The following is a 15,507-nucleotide window of genomic DNA, read 5'->3' as shown; positions in this document are numbered from 1 at the left end:
ACTGTAAGAGTGCTGCTGATTTAAGAACTCACCAGTGTTCTTAAATTACTTCTGCTCTAAATCAGTAAATGCAATTTTGTTCTCCTGTGTTTTTGTTGATGGGTGGTGTGTTTGTTTTTTGAGTTGCTAACCTGATTATGTCCATTTTCTGCCCTTTTGTTAGCCAATACCTCTACTAAAACAAAAAATGAACCACTCCATCACAATGTCACAGGAACAGACTGCTAGTTTGCTAGCAAATGCCTTCTTCTGCACTTTTCCGCGGCGAAATGCCAAGATGAAATCAGAATATTCAAGCTATCCAGATATTAACTTCAACAGGTATGGTGCCAGTTTTAACAGATGACATTTTCAGGACTGTCTTAATCTAAAGGAGAGGCCTCTGTGCCCTATTATATAACTAATTTACTTGATAGGTACCCCAAATCATCTGATTGCAGACAGGAAATAATGTAGAACTTTATCTAAAATAAGTCTGTTAGTGAAGAGACATTAATATATGGTTTATTGGGATAATTAGCTGCATAGCTATACGTTAGTACTTATGGTTTTATATTAACTGAGTATACAGTATATCTATATGTAAAAATATTGATTGCTAACTATCCCAAAAATTCAATAAAATTATAGATAGATAGATAGATTGATTGATTGATAGATAGTGTGATGTAGTGGTTTGAGTGTTGGACTATGACTGGAGACCAGGGTTTGAGTCCTTGCTTGGACATGAAGCCCACTGGGCGACCTTGGGCAAGTCCCATGCTCTCAGCCTCAGAGGAAGGCTGCGGCAAACCTCTGAACAAATCTTGCCAAGAAAACCCATAATAGGTTTCCATAAGTTGGCAATGACTTAAAGGCATAAAACAACAATATATAAAAATAAACCAGGTAGTGAAATTTGGTAAATGTAAGAAATCAGATTTGAGACTAGGGAGTTTAGCAAATAGCTAAAAAAAGCGAATTACCACCTCCGAATTCAATTCTAATTCGGTATGTATCCTGATATTATCACAAGCGTTTTGCTGCCGACGCTGCTGGCAAGGTGAATCCTGGGTAACTTTCGGCTAGAATCCAAGTTCAGCCAGCCTCTTTTCAAAACTGGGAAGCTCCCAGATTTGAAGATTTGTCGGCTAAGCTTGGATTCTAGCCGGACATTATCCAGGATTTAACTGGCCAGTGGCATCGGCAACAAAACATGTGTGATATTGGGTCACATCCCGAATTGGAATTGAATTTGACAGTGGTAAGTCGCTTTTTTAAGCTGTGCGCTAAACACATAGGTCTCATATATAAGAATATTATAGAATATAAAATTATTAGAACCAGAACTTATTGGTGAAAGCAAGTCTTTGTTATTACTACCCAGTGATTGATGTCTTCCTAATCCCTGCTTTCAATTCTGCTGGTGTTTCTTTCCCTCCAAAGTCACTTTCTTCAACTTTTAAAATTTTCTCACATGTAGAATATAAATACAGTCCTGCTGGATCAAACTGAGGGATTTGTCTAGTTCATCATATTGTTTCTAACAGATGCTTCTAGCTAAGCCAAAAACAGGGCTTGAAGGGAGCAGATGTTTGCCTCCCAGCAGTTGGTATTCAAGGATATAGAAAGTAAAGGCTACATCAGCTAAAAGGGAGTGTGCTTGAGTTCCATTTGATTCTGTGCAATAGGTAATGTATGGATCCAACCTTCTTCCTCTCATTATTCGTCATGTATTCATGAGATTGGATTGACAGTGGCGCAGATTCATAGTTTGCCACGACAAGACATGATCTGTTGTTTCACATTGTGTAATATTTGATGCCAACATGCTATTTTTACATAGAAAAGCCAGTTTTAAATTCATTCCCAAATAAATTAAAGTAGTTAAGTTAATTAAGGGAAAGGTCTGTGACTTTTCCTCTACAGCCAGCCAGCCAGACAACCAGCCTATGTTTGCTGAAATGTCTCTTCGTGGGATCAGGAGCCCTTTGGAACAATAGGAATAAACTAAAATGAAATTGATGGCTTTAAAATCAAATCCGCAGAATTAAAACATGCTTTTCTATGTCAAGAATAAACCATGGAGAACTAATCAAATGTTGGGAACAAATATTATAAAATGTGACACAGCATATATGATTTTGGTAAGGCATAAAGGAGTGAGCCCCCTTTGGGTGTGAATCTGCCACAATAATAGTCAGTCTTCATGCCTCACTCCCTGGAAGTTGATGTACATGGTTGGAAGAAGTCTATGGAAGAAAGCATTAAACAGGAGTCAGATTGTGCTGGAGAGCATTCTCTGGTCTCAGAAAGTCACAAGTCAAGGATGTACAGCAGGAAAGCACAGCACACTTATGTGCACAATGCATTCCTGCTACCTCTTGCTAACCCATAACTGCTCCAGAGAGATTTCTGGGGCCAAAGAATGCTGTCTTCTGAAATGGTCTCCTTCTCTCCCTCACTTGGTAGCAGAAGAGTGCTAATATGTTGTCAACTGCCTTCATGTCAACCTAGACCCATGGTGATGATTTCGGTAAGGCATAAACGGTGACTTGGAGAGACTCGAAGTCACTCTATCCTCAGCTGCCCTGCTCAGCTCCTGCAGACTCATGGCTGTGGTTTCTCTGACTGAGTTCATCCATCCGTTCTCTTTTCCAATGTCCTCCACTTTGCCAAGTAGTCTTTCCTAGTGAACCCTTTGTTCTTACAATATGGCCAAAAATATGACAACCTCAGTTTAGTCAACTTTGGTTCCAGGGAGAGCTCGGGTCTGATCTGCTCCAGGACCCATCCATTGGTCTTTTTAGTGGTCCACAGTATTCTCAGGACACTTCTCTAGTATTACAGCTCAGTTGAGCTGATTTTTTTCTAATCCACTTTCTTCACTGTTCAGCTTTCACAATCATACATAGAAATGGGAAATATAATGGCATGGGCAATCCTAACTTTGGTATTTAATTATATATTTTTACACTTCAGAATCTTGTCTAGTTCCTTCATAGCTGCCTTTCCAAGTAGTTTTGTTGATGTTCAGGTATTTTTCAATCTTTCCATATCTGCTGTTATTTTCTGCTAATATCATGGTGTCATCTGCATATCCTAGATTGTTGATGTTACTTTCTCCAGTTTTTACACCTTCCTTTAAGTCCAGTTATGCTTACTGTATGATGTTCTCAGCATACAAATTAAATAGATAGGGTGATAGAATGCAGCTTTGTCTGATCCCCTTTCCAACTAGAAACATTTCCATTTCTTTTTATCCTGTTGTAATAGTAGCCTCTTGTCCTGAGTACAGGTTATGAATCAGAACTATCAGATGTGGTGGCACACCCATTTCTTTGAGAGCGATCCATTGTTTCTTGTGAGCTGTACAATCAAATACTTTGCTATACAGTGGGCCCTTGTTATCCGCTGGGGTTTGGTTCCAGGACCCCCCATGCATAGCAAAATCCATTCATGCTCAAGTCCTGTTCAATACTATGGCATAGAAAAATTGTATCCCTTATATAAAATGGAAAATCAAGGTTTGATTTATGGAATTTCTATATTATTAAAGCTGTGGATGTTTAAATCCATGGATTAAAGAATCCATGGATAAGGAGGAGGACTGACTGTAGTTTATAAAGCACAAGGTGATCTTCTTTTGAAACTCCTTAGTATGTTCCATTATCCAGTGCATATTTGCTATATGATACAAGTGCCTCTTCCTTTCCTAAACCCTGCTTGGACATCTGGCAGTTCTTGCTCCATATATGTTAAGAGTATTTGTTGTAGAATTTTAAGCATCATTTTGCTAGCATGAGAAATTAATGTAGTTCTGCAGGTCCTGGTGTTCTCCTTTCTTGGGGATTGGACTATATAATGAGCATTTCTAATCTGAGCCATTATTTTGTTTTCCAAATTTGTTGACATAGCTTAGTTAAAAGTAGGTTAGATTCTGTCTCTGTTGCTTTGGGCAGTTCTATTGGTATGTCATCAGTTGCTGGTGATTTATTTCTCTCAAGTTCTCTGAGTGCAGCACTTACTTCACTTTTCAAAATTTGAGTTTTGTCTTCATATGATTCTTCTTTAAATTAATCTATCATCAATTTGTCCCTTTTATATAGTTCTGTCTATTGTTTCCTTCATCTTTATAGTTCTTCTTGGTCTTGTAATATATTTCCCTGTTAGTCATATAGCATCCCCACTGTTGGCTTAAATTTTCCCTTGATTTCTTGGGTCTTGCTGTAGAAGTGTCTTGTTCTTCCTTTTTTGTTGTTGGTTTCTATTTCATTGCATTGATTATTATATCCTTATCCCTGTGAACAAATTATTGCACAGTGGTTGTTATCTGCTGGGGTTTGGTTCCAGGACCCTCTGTGGATAAAAAAAATCTGTGGATGCGCAAGTTCCATTAAATACAATGGCATGTCCTTTATATAAATTGGAAAATTAAGGTTTGCTGTTTCGAATTTATACTTTTAAAAAATATTTTCAAGCTGTGGATGCTACGATCTGTGAATAAAAAATCTGTGGCTAAGGATGGCCAACTGTACATTTGCATTCAGAGTTCTGGTCCTATTTCTGTCCTTTTTGCTTCTTTTTCTTGTTTCTTTTCCTTCTTTTTAGGCTTAATAGTGCAAATCTGTTTTTCACTTTGTCTTTCAATTATTTGTTGATGTTTTCCAGGTTGTATTTTGGTATGATGGCTGGTTTACTGTGCTAACAACTAGCAAAAATTCTACAATAAAAGCCTGAATAACCTGAATGTCCCTGATTACAAAAGTCTCCATCAAAAAACAATGAACGTGTAATCTGTGCAAAAAAGATACAGTATCAGGAGTTCCTCTCAGATCCTAGGTGTGGCATGCAGCCACTTAGAAACAGTTTAGATTTTTTTAAAAGCATGTGCACCCTTTGCACTGTGCCCTCTTGTTGAGACTTGCTGGACAAATTAAGTCTAGCACTTTTTCCTGTTAGAGATATTCCTTCTCTCACAGAATAGTCTTTAGGTATTATGTAAAGCTTGACCATTTTAGGCAATAAAAAGAAATGACACATTTAATATGTGCAGATTAAATAGAAAACTTTCTGTTTGCTAACTTGAGATCTGACAGGGCCATCAATCAGTTTTATCAAAACAGGACACACTTGGTACAAAAGGTTGAGAACGCTATGTATTTTATTTCACTTAAACTCTCTCAAGTACATCATTGCTTGGCAGTCTTGCATGCTGATGGCAGTGTTGTTTTTTCCCCTTAGACCTCCAGATGATAGCACTGCTGGTAAATTTTATATACTGGAGCTGGAATATAGATAATTTTGTCTGCAAGTATTTGGTTGCATCTGTATAGCACCTGATCCTGCAATGGATTGACAAACAATGAAATGTAACATGAAGCACTTCAAAAGGTGTCAAGCATTTAGTTTCATCTTGTTTGACACCTGTGAACTGCTTTATCTGGAAGGTCCTATTAGATTGCAGCATCTGAACCATGTGATATTTCTCTTTCATCATTTAGTGGGATCATCCTCTTTTAATTGTAAAATAACAAATTATAGATATTTTGAAAGAGGAGTGAAGTTATCCCTAATTAAGTAAGAGGCTGTGTAATTCTTTTCCATCTTGTATGGGTGGTTTGAATATATGCTTTAATAAAATGAACCAATTATTGAAGGACTGTTGAAAAAAGCTGATGTGATACATGGACTCTGCACAGTGAGGCATGTGCAAAGCAGCCTTTAATTAGGTCATAGCAACGTGTAGAGGAATGACTTTCGGTGGTACCATGGTAGAGGATAACTCCCTTCCCATCACGCTATGGCCTACTCTTCTTTGGAGTAGGATATGGCTACTGTTCTTAAAAACAAAAGTAGATATATTAATGATGATCATATGCTTGGTGTTGTATTTCTTCTGGTCCCTAGATGGCAATTGACACAGCTGCATTTAAAGGGTGAATGGGTCACATATGAAAAGGTGTGCTTTAAATACAAACCATAAAGGTCTTTCCTAGGAAAGAAGTAGAATTTTAAACAGAACTTAGAACATCACTGGTAGCCAATGATTTGCCTCAGCACAGTTAAATATGGGCAATGAGAAGCAATTGCGCACCCAATATTAGTCAGGCTGTTTTCATTATGCATCTCTTTAAGGGACAATATGATCTCTGGAACAAGAAATATTTTGTTATAAAAGAACAACGTCTGGTCAACTGGTCTACAGTTAATGCAGCTCTCTTTCCCTACCCCTTCCCCTTTTACCAGGCACAAAAACCCAGCACCCTTTACTCTCCCTTTCCAAGGACCAGCCACTCCTCAGTTTTACAAGTGAGTAATATTCTCATCAGATGAAAATCCTGTCTGGTGTCCTTTTCAGTAGTTACAATGCTGTAAGCTAGATTTAGGACAGTATAAATTTTAGTATTCACCTATACAATCATGGCAACATTTCCACTATCTCAAATGCCCCCTAAAATCCACTTTAAAAACTAGGCCCTTCCATCAGCGAACCTCATTGCAGCAAGTAGTTACAACAGACCCTGCAGCAATCCCTACCACTGCATGTTGTGCTGAAGTTCATTGGCAGGAGGGGTCTAGGTGCATCATCCTTCAGCACCTCACTTGCCAGCACTGCAGAAATCCTTCTGTTGTCGAGTCTGCCAGGCTTTTAAGGTGGCTTTTTGTGGGTTGGATTATGAGATGGATTGTAGCAATGTCCTCTTAACTAGGTGTCCCAGGCAGGATTTTGACCCTCTTGGAACAAATTCTGGATACAAAATTTGTATGTAGCGGTAAACTTTAAACTAGTGGCAATGAATAACAACATTCCTTGTAACCTCTTGTCATCATCTTAGTATCAAAGGGGAAGTTTTGCAAACCTCTCTTTAGAAAACTGAAGGTAAGGAACATGTAAACTAGTTAAGATATATGTATCTTCATAGCATAGTCTTAAGAAAGGAAATGAGTATGCTGTATATTGTGTTTATACAGGAGAATGGAAATCTGATTCAGTTGTAATGCAATTCTCTCTTACCATAAACCTCAATTTGGTAGCATTAATGAGTATTCTCTGTGGAGTTAATTTTTTCATCTCTTTAAATAAATCTGATTAGGGGATAGGGCTCCATATCATATTTATGAAAACTGACTCTAGTTGCCTCCTACACATAAGTCAGTTTACATCTGAATATTTTCAGAAGCCAGTATGGTGTCGCTGGTTTTAAGACCTTCTTTGTATGTCCATGTATTCTTTGAGCTTGTCATATTCTCAAAATAAAAATGACACTATCCTGAAGTTCACATTTATTGTTTGATAAACTATTGTCTATGTAATCATCAGATCAGTAGACATGCTAGAAAAGTTCATGGCACAGTACAGTGGTCCCTCCACATTCACGGGTGTTAGGGGGTGAAGGACCCCCATGAATGTGAAAAAACCACAAATAACAAAGCACAATTTTTTTTACCTGAGAGAACACCTCTCTAGGAATCCCCAGGTCCTTCAGAGCAACTTTATGATCAGCATCTGCTAGATGTTGATCACAGAATAATACTGGAAGACCTACAAACGCCTAGCGAAGTGTTTTCTCTAGGAATTTCTATCACAGTTTATGGTCAGCTTCTGGCAGAGTTGTGCTGGAGGAGCTAGAACTTTCTAGAGAGAACATATTAATAAAAACCACAAATAATCAAATCCGTGAAAGTCAAAATTGCAAATGTGGAGGGCCAACTGTACACTTTTTTTCTTTTTTAGGATGCCACAGGACTTGTTTTTCAGCAGCACAAGGAAATTCCAGGGTCTAGGGTCCTATTCTGGCTAGTCTTAATTAAGGGTTATGGAAAATATTTAAGACAAGAGACAGGCAACTCTCCTGGGACCAGGAGCCAACCAGAAGTTCACTTTTGGTTTCAAAATATGAGTATTCTTTGCTGCGGGAGGTGGGAACACTGCAACCTGCTTAAAAGGTAAAATATTGCTCCCAGATGCTTATAGGAGGGGCGGTTCTCCCCTTTTTAGCCAGAAAAAGCTCAGTCCATGAATCTAGAGGAGTCTAGAGCTGCAAAATCAGCCTTGGTGGACTTCAGTCTCCAGCAGTGCTGCACTTTGACCACACTTGGTCTAAATGGATATGTACCTGGAATGAGTAGAGAAGGGACAGTACCATCAAGTATTTATTGGCAAAATTAGGTCCTTAAGGACATGCAATAATTCCTAGAGATAATTAGATGATCCTCTAGCTAAAGTTACTGGAGTGTAGCACAGTACTGTGTAGCTGCTGCTGTAAAATATATCTACCTGCTTGGCAAAGATCGAACTAACTGTTTTTTAAAACAGCACAACAATTTCCCAAAAACTTTCCCAAGTACACTTTTTGCCTCCATAGCCATAAGAATTTGTGGCTGGTTTTCAGCAAACTGAAGGGTTTATGCATCTCTTGAATGGTGTAAAACACATTTTGGGCTTCGATGTGACTTTATTTCATAGGGGCTGAATCTCAAGTGGAAATAGGAACTATAGATGTAGCTCAGCAAAATTCACTGAGGGATGATATATTTATCTTTTTACATAGAACATGTGTACATGTATACATCTCTGGACATTTTCCTTTACCTCAGAATGGTTTGTGTCTAAGCGTTATACTCTAAGATTATATCATAGCATACATTTCACATATAGTCCCTCAGTGCTAGCACTGGCATGCACACTAAACTTCAAATCTCACTATAGTTTGAGTGGAGTCTGTGGGATCTAACTTCATATTCCACCCACTTCACCGTTTGCCAGCTATTCTTACTCCATAGTTTTCCATGTAAAGAGTCTTTGTCTTCTCTTGTGAGACATGACTTCCTCATGATATCAAGGAAGTACCTATAAGCCATTTTATTTATTTCTCTGTGATTTTATAGCCTGAGATTGCAGGAGTTAATATAATTTATGCTTGGGTTTGTGTAAGGGAGTGAAATTGCTGCATTTGGGAAAGAAAGGTGATAACTTGATATTTAGAATACAACTTTTTTGAATTAATAGTTTTGTTTTTTCTTAATATTTTGTCAACCCAAATTTTCATCCAATTCAAAAATTATGATAATTATTACTACTATTGTTGTTTGTTTGTTTACATAGTGCTACCGATGTACATGATGCTTTATAAGTACATGTACTTGTAAATGTAAACATGGCAGCCAGATTGATTACTGGGACATTCAGGAGTGATCATATTTCACCAGTATTAAAATCACTCCACTTGCTGCCAATTAGTTTCTGGGCAAGGTACAAAGTATTGGTTATTACCTTTAAACCCTTACATGGTTTGGGTCCAGGTTGCCTGCAGGATTGTCTCCTGCCATATAATCTGCACCATGCACTCAGGTCCTCTGGCATACATTTATTCCAGTCAGCCAAGACTAGGTTGGTAACTGTCAGACAGCAGACTTTTTCTTCAACCTCTCCTAGACTATGGAATGACTGTCTGGAAGAGAGTTGACAGCTGAATATGCTGTCTGAATTCAAAACAGCATTAAAGACCAGACTTCCAGCAGGCTTAATTTGGATTATTTTGATACATATACATCTTATTTGTCCCTTTTAAATTGATGTGTGTTTTACTGTGTTTTAACTTTTTAACTGATGTTTGTCTGTTAATTGTTGTTGTTCCCACCTCGATCCATGGGGAGAGGCGGGTAAGAAATCATCATCAACTGAAAACCATGTGAGAAATGCTGTTTTGTGATGATACAGTGCTGGCCCATCCAATGTTTGTACATCCACAGTAGCATCATTGTTTCACATGAGCTAATGCACATGGTGGGGAGATAGTAGTTTTGCTCTGATTAAGTTCATGAAGAACTCACCCGTGGATAAAACAATACAGCTTTTTTATTGAGCAGAAGTGATGTTACACTTGACATTTTGTTGGCTAGTGTAAATATAAAAAGATATTGCCTTGGAGGTTAAACGGTTGAGGTGTGTTCCTTAAACTTTCAGCTGTGGGACTGCAAAACCTCTAAGCTACTTTCTATGTAAATAGACAAACTGAAGCTCATTTACCTAATTAACTTGAAAATACTTGCAGTCATAACCAAGGGTTTGTGTTCCACAGCACCTTATGTGTGACATTGTTTAAAGCTTCTTTGAACCTTTCTCATCAGAAAGCACAAAATCTAATTGGGTAGTGGGAAATTCTCTTGTCTCTTAAATTTGTAATAATAGTAAACTGAAACATTCATTTTATGCTCAATAAACTGGCTAATCCACTGCTGGATGTGAAAGGCAGTAGTTAAATGTTACTTAGAAAAAGAAGAAATACCAATACTGTGCAGCTGAAAAATAACCGCTAAATCAGTCCTCTACTACTAGTATGGGAAACATAATCTGCCCTATTCTTCAGCAGCAAAAGAAGGAAATAGTTAGCAAACTTGTTTTGAAAAAAAATGCCAAAATGGATATTCCTCTCCTTTTCTTATATGGGAGCTATTCTTCCCCAGTACAGTTGCTTATAGTACATATTAGACAATTTTAATAAAAATATCAGTTATAATACTTTTTATAATACCTGTTTCTTTCTGTGACCATAAGTGACATGTTAAAAAGAAATATGGAACTGCAAGTAATGTATCAATTACTATAATATGAAATTGGGCTTGCTGAGCATTGTCTTTGCTTTTATTGCCGTATAATTAGATGCACATTTTAAAAGATGTATTTCTCTACTATATTCTTGCATTAGTCAATTGATTATCTGAATTCCAATCAGGGAATTGCTTATTGGTCTGAGGAATGGGTTGCAAAATTTATATTCTTGTCATTCAAAATATCAATTACTTTTTTAATTGCTCAGCTTTTCCCTTTCAAAGCTAATATGACTTTCATCCTTATTCATTCATTTTGAGCTTTATGCAAACGTATGGAAGTGAGATTATGTGCATTGCTATCAGGGATGTCCCACCCTGTACAATATTTATATGTAAGACTTCACTTTTGCATGTCATCTTACTGACAAAGAACTTACATGGCTGGGCCTTTACTTTGTAATCTGTTCTCAGAAACATTATGCTAGTTAAAATAGAACGGTTGAATTGTGAAGTATCTTAACTGTAAATATTTCATTACTCTTTGCGCTTCCCCATATAGACACACCTTGAAGAATTCATAAAAATCATAGTTCTCACCTGCATGAATGCTCAAGAGTAAGGCAGCACCACTGAAAGAGCAATGATGTAAACTCTGAAAGAAAAATTCTGCTCCTTATAGGGCCAGCCATAGCTAAAGGAAGAATAACTGCTTCATCCTAAAGTATATTACCAGCCTTTGATTATATAAGATATGAAGTGTCCAAGAGGCATGGATTTCTCCAATGGGCAAATGGCATCAGCTTCTCCTGGCTCTAAAAATTATGTTGTCCAAATGTCAGGTGCATGTAAGATTTGAATGTTTGTGTAAAATAAAATGTACCAAAGCACTTTTGCAAGGGGCATTTGATATCCACTGGGGTTTGGTTCTAGGACCCTGTGGATCCCAAGGTCCATGGATGCTTAAGTCCCATTGTATACAATGGCATACTAAAATGGTGCTCCTTATATAAAAAGGCAAAATCAAGGTTTGCTTTTGGGGTGTGTGTGTGTGTGTGTGTGTACAGTATAGAGAGAAAGAGAGAGAAGAGGGGAGAGAATATTCTCAAGCAGTGGATGGTTGAATGCATGGATGTAGAATCCATGTATTTGGAGGGCTGACTGTACTTTGATTCTGATTTTCTGTAACTCAGTGCAACTGATAAGTTGTTGTGTGCCTTCAAGTCATTTCCAACTTATGGTAACCCTCATGGGGCTTTCTAAGGCTGAGAGTGTGTGTCCCAGTAGGTTTCCATGGCTGAGTGGGGATTTGAACCTTGGTCTCCAGAGTTATCGTCCAATGCTCAAACCACTGCACCACACTAGCTAATATGACATAAATGTCATTTTCCTGTTGCCCACTATACTATGACAAAAGGAACCCTACAGTTCCAGAATTCTTTTCCAGCAACACATGGTTTATGTGCATAAGGCTGTTTTGTTCACCATATTGCTATGTCTCTTGACACATGCTTTGTAAGGTTCCGTATTGTGTACATGTCTGCGTCATCTGTGTGTATGTGTGTCGTTTCTTCGTACATATGTTTTAGAGGCATGGGTGCCAGGCACAGGTTGCTGTTGTCTGCAGGGCAGCTTCTCCTTTCTCCACATAGTAGCAGTGGCTTTGTCTAGCAAATTGTCTCATCAGCTTTAGTGACACTGAGAGCCTGGAAAGTAAACTTTTCATCTTATTTTTAAAGCACTGGATATAACTTTGTACTTTTCTGTGTCATCTAAACTATGAGGTGTCCCTTTTCTTTAACTGAATAAATCTTTCTGAGTAAAATCTTTTACACTTTCATTTTTTTTTTACCACACCATTTTCATGAAAGTCAAACAAGTAAAAACTAAATACACTTTCATGGTAGAAAACATGACTTCACCAAGAAGTGTGTGCATGTTCACCTGAAATCTTTTCTTCCTTTCTACGAAATGGAATTAGCTAGATGTTGTTACATCACTTTGCATTCCCAGTTAACATTTCAGTACTTTAAGAAGGAATACTTTTCATAAGTGAATATTGTATCCCTTAAGGTCTTTTACCATCTTTGGCTTCTTTTAGTGAACATGCTCCTTGAGGCATGATGCTTTTGAAATCTCTGCAACTGTTTGCTTCAGGCAAATTGCTTTATATGTAACCCATAAAAATGATTTTTGTTTTATATAAAATCAAATTAAGCAGTATAAATGCAGGTTTCTGGAAAGTGGATCATGCATTAAAAAGAGGGTTTTATATAAAAGTACATTCTCCCTTAGTGACTAAAAATAGATGATGTCTATTATGTTGATACTTACAAAAGAATTCCTTTTAAGCAACACTAGACAATTTTAGAGGGTTTTTTCCCCTCTAAAGCTTTAAAATGCACTGAGAAAATGGAATGGGTTATTTCTCAAGCATTGAAATGTCTGAAGGATGCAGTCAGGTTTTCCTCTCTAACATAGTCACTGAGGTGCAAATCAATAAAAGTAATTTTTGAGGGGATGAGATAATTCAAGAATTAGATTCTAAATTCTTTACCACTAAAACCAATGCAGATGTCACTGTTTATGGCTAAACACACATATCTTGGCTGATACAAATGTGTGTTCATGTGAACAGTCCGATTTCTGAAGAGCTAATCACGTGAGACCATGACTCCTTTTTTATGAACAGGAAAATTACAGCTTCTTCCTGATCATTCAAAGCAAGGGATTTGAATTAGTGGTTGTAATTTAAACCAGGAAAGTAACACACAAATGAAATCATTAATGCTCAGCAGATGTCTAACTCATCCCTGAGGGATACTCCCATTTTTCTAGTATATTTTATTTCCAGCCAATAGAATTGTTCCTAAAGATATGATGTCCAGAGTGACCTCTGACTTATAGAACTTGACCAGAGCATCATTTTCTTTATACTTTAGTACTAATACTGGAGAATCTATGATTCATATCAACTTGAGTTTGCATTCTTAACAATCACGTTTGAGTTGTTTCGACCACTAATTAAATTATGTTGGTCAGTGTTTCTTGCATCCTGTAGTAAATGACTTTCAAATGATCCTCTCACTCTTTGTTTTTCTTAGGTTGTTTGAAGGACGTTCACCTAGGAAGCCTGAAAAACTGAAAACCCTTTTCTGCTACTTCAGAAAAGTCACAGAAAAAAGTAAATGCATCTTATTTATCTATGGGCTCTTCTGTAGCTCTATATTTTGAGGGGAAAATGGCAAATCAGCCCAGGGAGATAACAAAAGCCACTGTCTGAGTACTATGTTGTTGGTTAACTTTCAGTTTGTAGGGCTGTACTTGGCTAAGTTACTTATATGCTTACTCCCCTTGGCTCATTATATCTAATAAATGGCTAGGTTCAGGAGGTGGGAGATGCTTTGTTGTATGAGGCTGCTGCCACACTGCAGGATTAGTGCAGTTTGACACTAATTGTCATAACTTTGTCCTATGGAATCATGGGGTTTGTAGTTTGCTGTGGTACCAGAGCTCCGACAGAGAAGGCTAAATGTCTCACAGAACTACAAGTCCCAGAAATGCATAGTATTTAGCCATGGCAGTTAAAGCGGTGTCAAACTGCATTAATTCAGCAGTGTAGTTGCAGACTGAGGAGGCAGTCTCAGGTACTGCCTATAGGCAACTTTGGTGCAATCACATAAAACCAAAAAAAAAAAGTCCATTCTTTGGACCCAGAACACTTTTCAACATCTATGAACAGCTAAATAATGTCCTGCTCCTGAGTAAGATTTCTAGATCTGATTTTTCATTGTGAAATTGCTTTGGTTTCCCTATGACATAAACTCTTCTGAGAAAGAAGTGTGTAATGTGAGCCTGTTGATTCCCCCAGTGGCTCACAATATCTTTCTGGAAAGATTGTCCAAGCTGCAAAATGTTAGCATTACTGTAGAGCTACCTAGGCTGCATCCACACTGCATAAATAATCCAGTTTCACACCAATTTAACTATCATGGCTCAGTTCTATGGAATTCTTGGAAATGTGGGTTTGTGAGACATTTAGCTTTCTCTAGCAGAGAGCTCTGGTACCCCAACAAACTAGAATTCCTTAGCTTTGAGTCATGGCAGTTAAAGTGGTATCAAACTGGATTATTTCTACACTTTGCATGCAGTCTTTATTATACTTGAATGGCTGCTACTAGGAGCTGTCGGGGCATTTCTTGTTTGACTCAAAGGCAGGGTCTCACAGGTTTGTTTCATCTCCCATAGTATTTAATATCTACATGAAACTGCTAAATAATGTCATCTGGGGATGTAGATTCTGATGCCATCAAGTTATATGTGACACTATATTCTGTTATTCCTTTTTATCAACCCAGGTGAAATAATAGAAATGTTGTTGCCAGTCCCCCAGGGCACAGCAGTACTCTGCAATGGGGCATCCTCCCCACTCTTGTAGAGGTGCCTGGCTGATGGTGGGAGTAGTGAAGAGACATTGAGATGAATGACGAGTGACTGCCTCACTGAGTGTTCATCCCCCTCTGGGCTTTCACCCAGTGCAGTCCACTAGCCTTGCATCACCCTAGCGATGCCCCTGCCCACTTACAGGCAAAGGTTCTCAGGGGTAACTCACAATAGCCCAGATTAAAAAAACCAATACAGTAGAAGTTTTAAATCTTTATTGTATTAACCTTTGCTGTTGTGTGAGGCACCCTGATAAGGACCTCACTAGAGGGCTGTAGGGGACATAGATCACACTGGATGACAACTCAGAAGGGAGTGTCACCCAGTGTGTTGGCTGGACTAAACTGCCTTCCTGGCAGTTCTGCTGGCTGGATAGTAAGGAGAGTTTCCTCCCTCTCCCAACCAGCCATCAGTTCTGCCAGACCCAGAAAGGCTGTGGGGCAGCAGGAGTAGCCCACCTGCAGCCACTGGGGGAGTGGGCTGCCTTCCAGGTCTGGTGGCTCTGCTGGCCGGGTAGTAAAGAGAATTGCC

General features: G+C 38.2%; 1 protein-coding gene across 1 annotated transcript in view; it reads left to right on the top strand.

Moving 5' to 3' along the window:
• The window catches only part of PARG (poly(ADP-ribose) glycohydrolase), an 81,010-nt gene that overhangs the window by 37,864 nt on the left and 27,639 nt on the right, over nt 1-15,507 (top strand). Inside the window, exons 9-10 of the mRNA XM_042459661.1 lie at nt 164-321; nt 13,638-13,717. Coding sequence (XP_042315595.1) covers nt 164-321; nt 13,638-13,717 — 238 coding nt within the window. The remainder of the gene's footprint in view (nt 1-163; nt 322-13,637; nt 13,718-15,507) is intronic.

The sequence above is a fragment of the Sceloporus undulatus genome, chromosome 3, assembly GCF_019175285.1.
Source record: "Sceloporus undulatus isolate JIND9_A2432 ecotype Alabama chromosome 3, SceUnd_v1.1, whole genome shotgun sequence".
Lineage (NCBI taxonomy): Eukaryota > Metazoa > Chordata > Lepidosauria > Squamata > Phrynosomatidae > Sceloporus > Sceloporus undulatus.
Note: the sequence above shows the minus strand (reverse complement) of the source record. Positions and strands in the feature narration are given on the sequence as shown.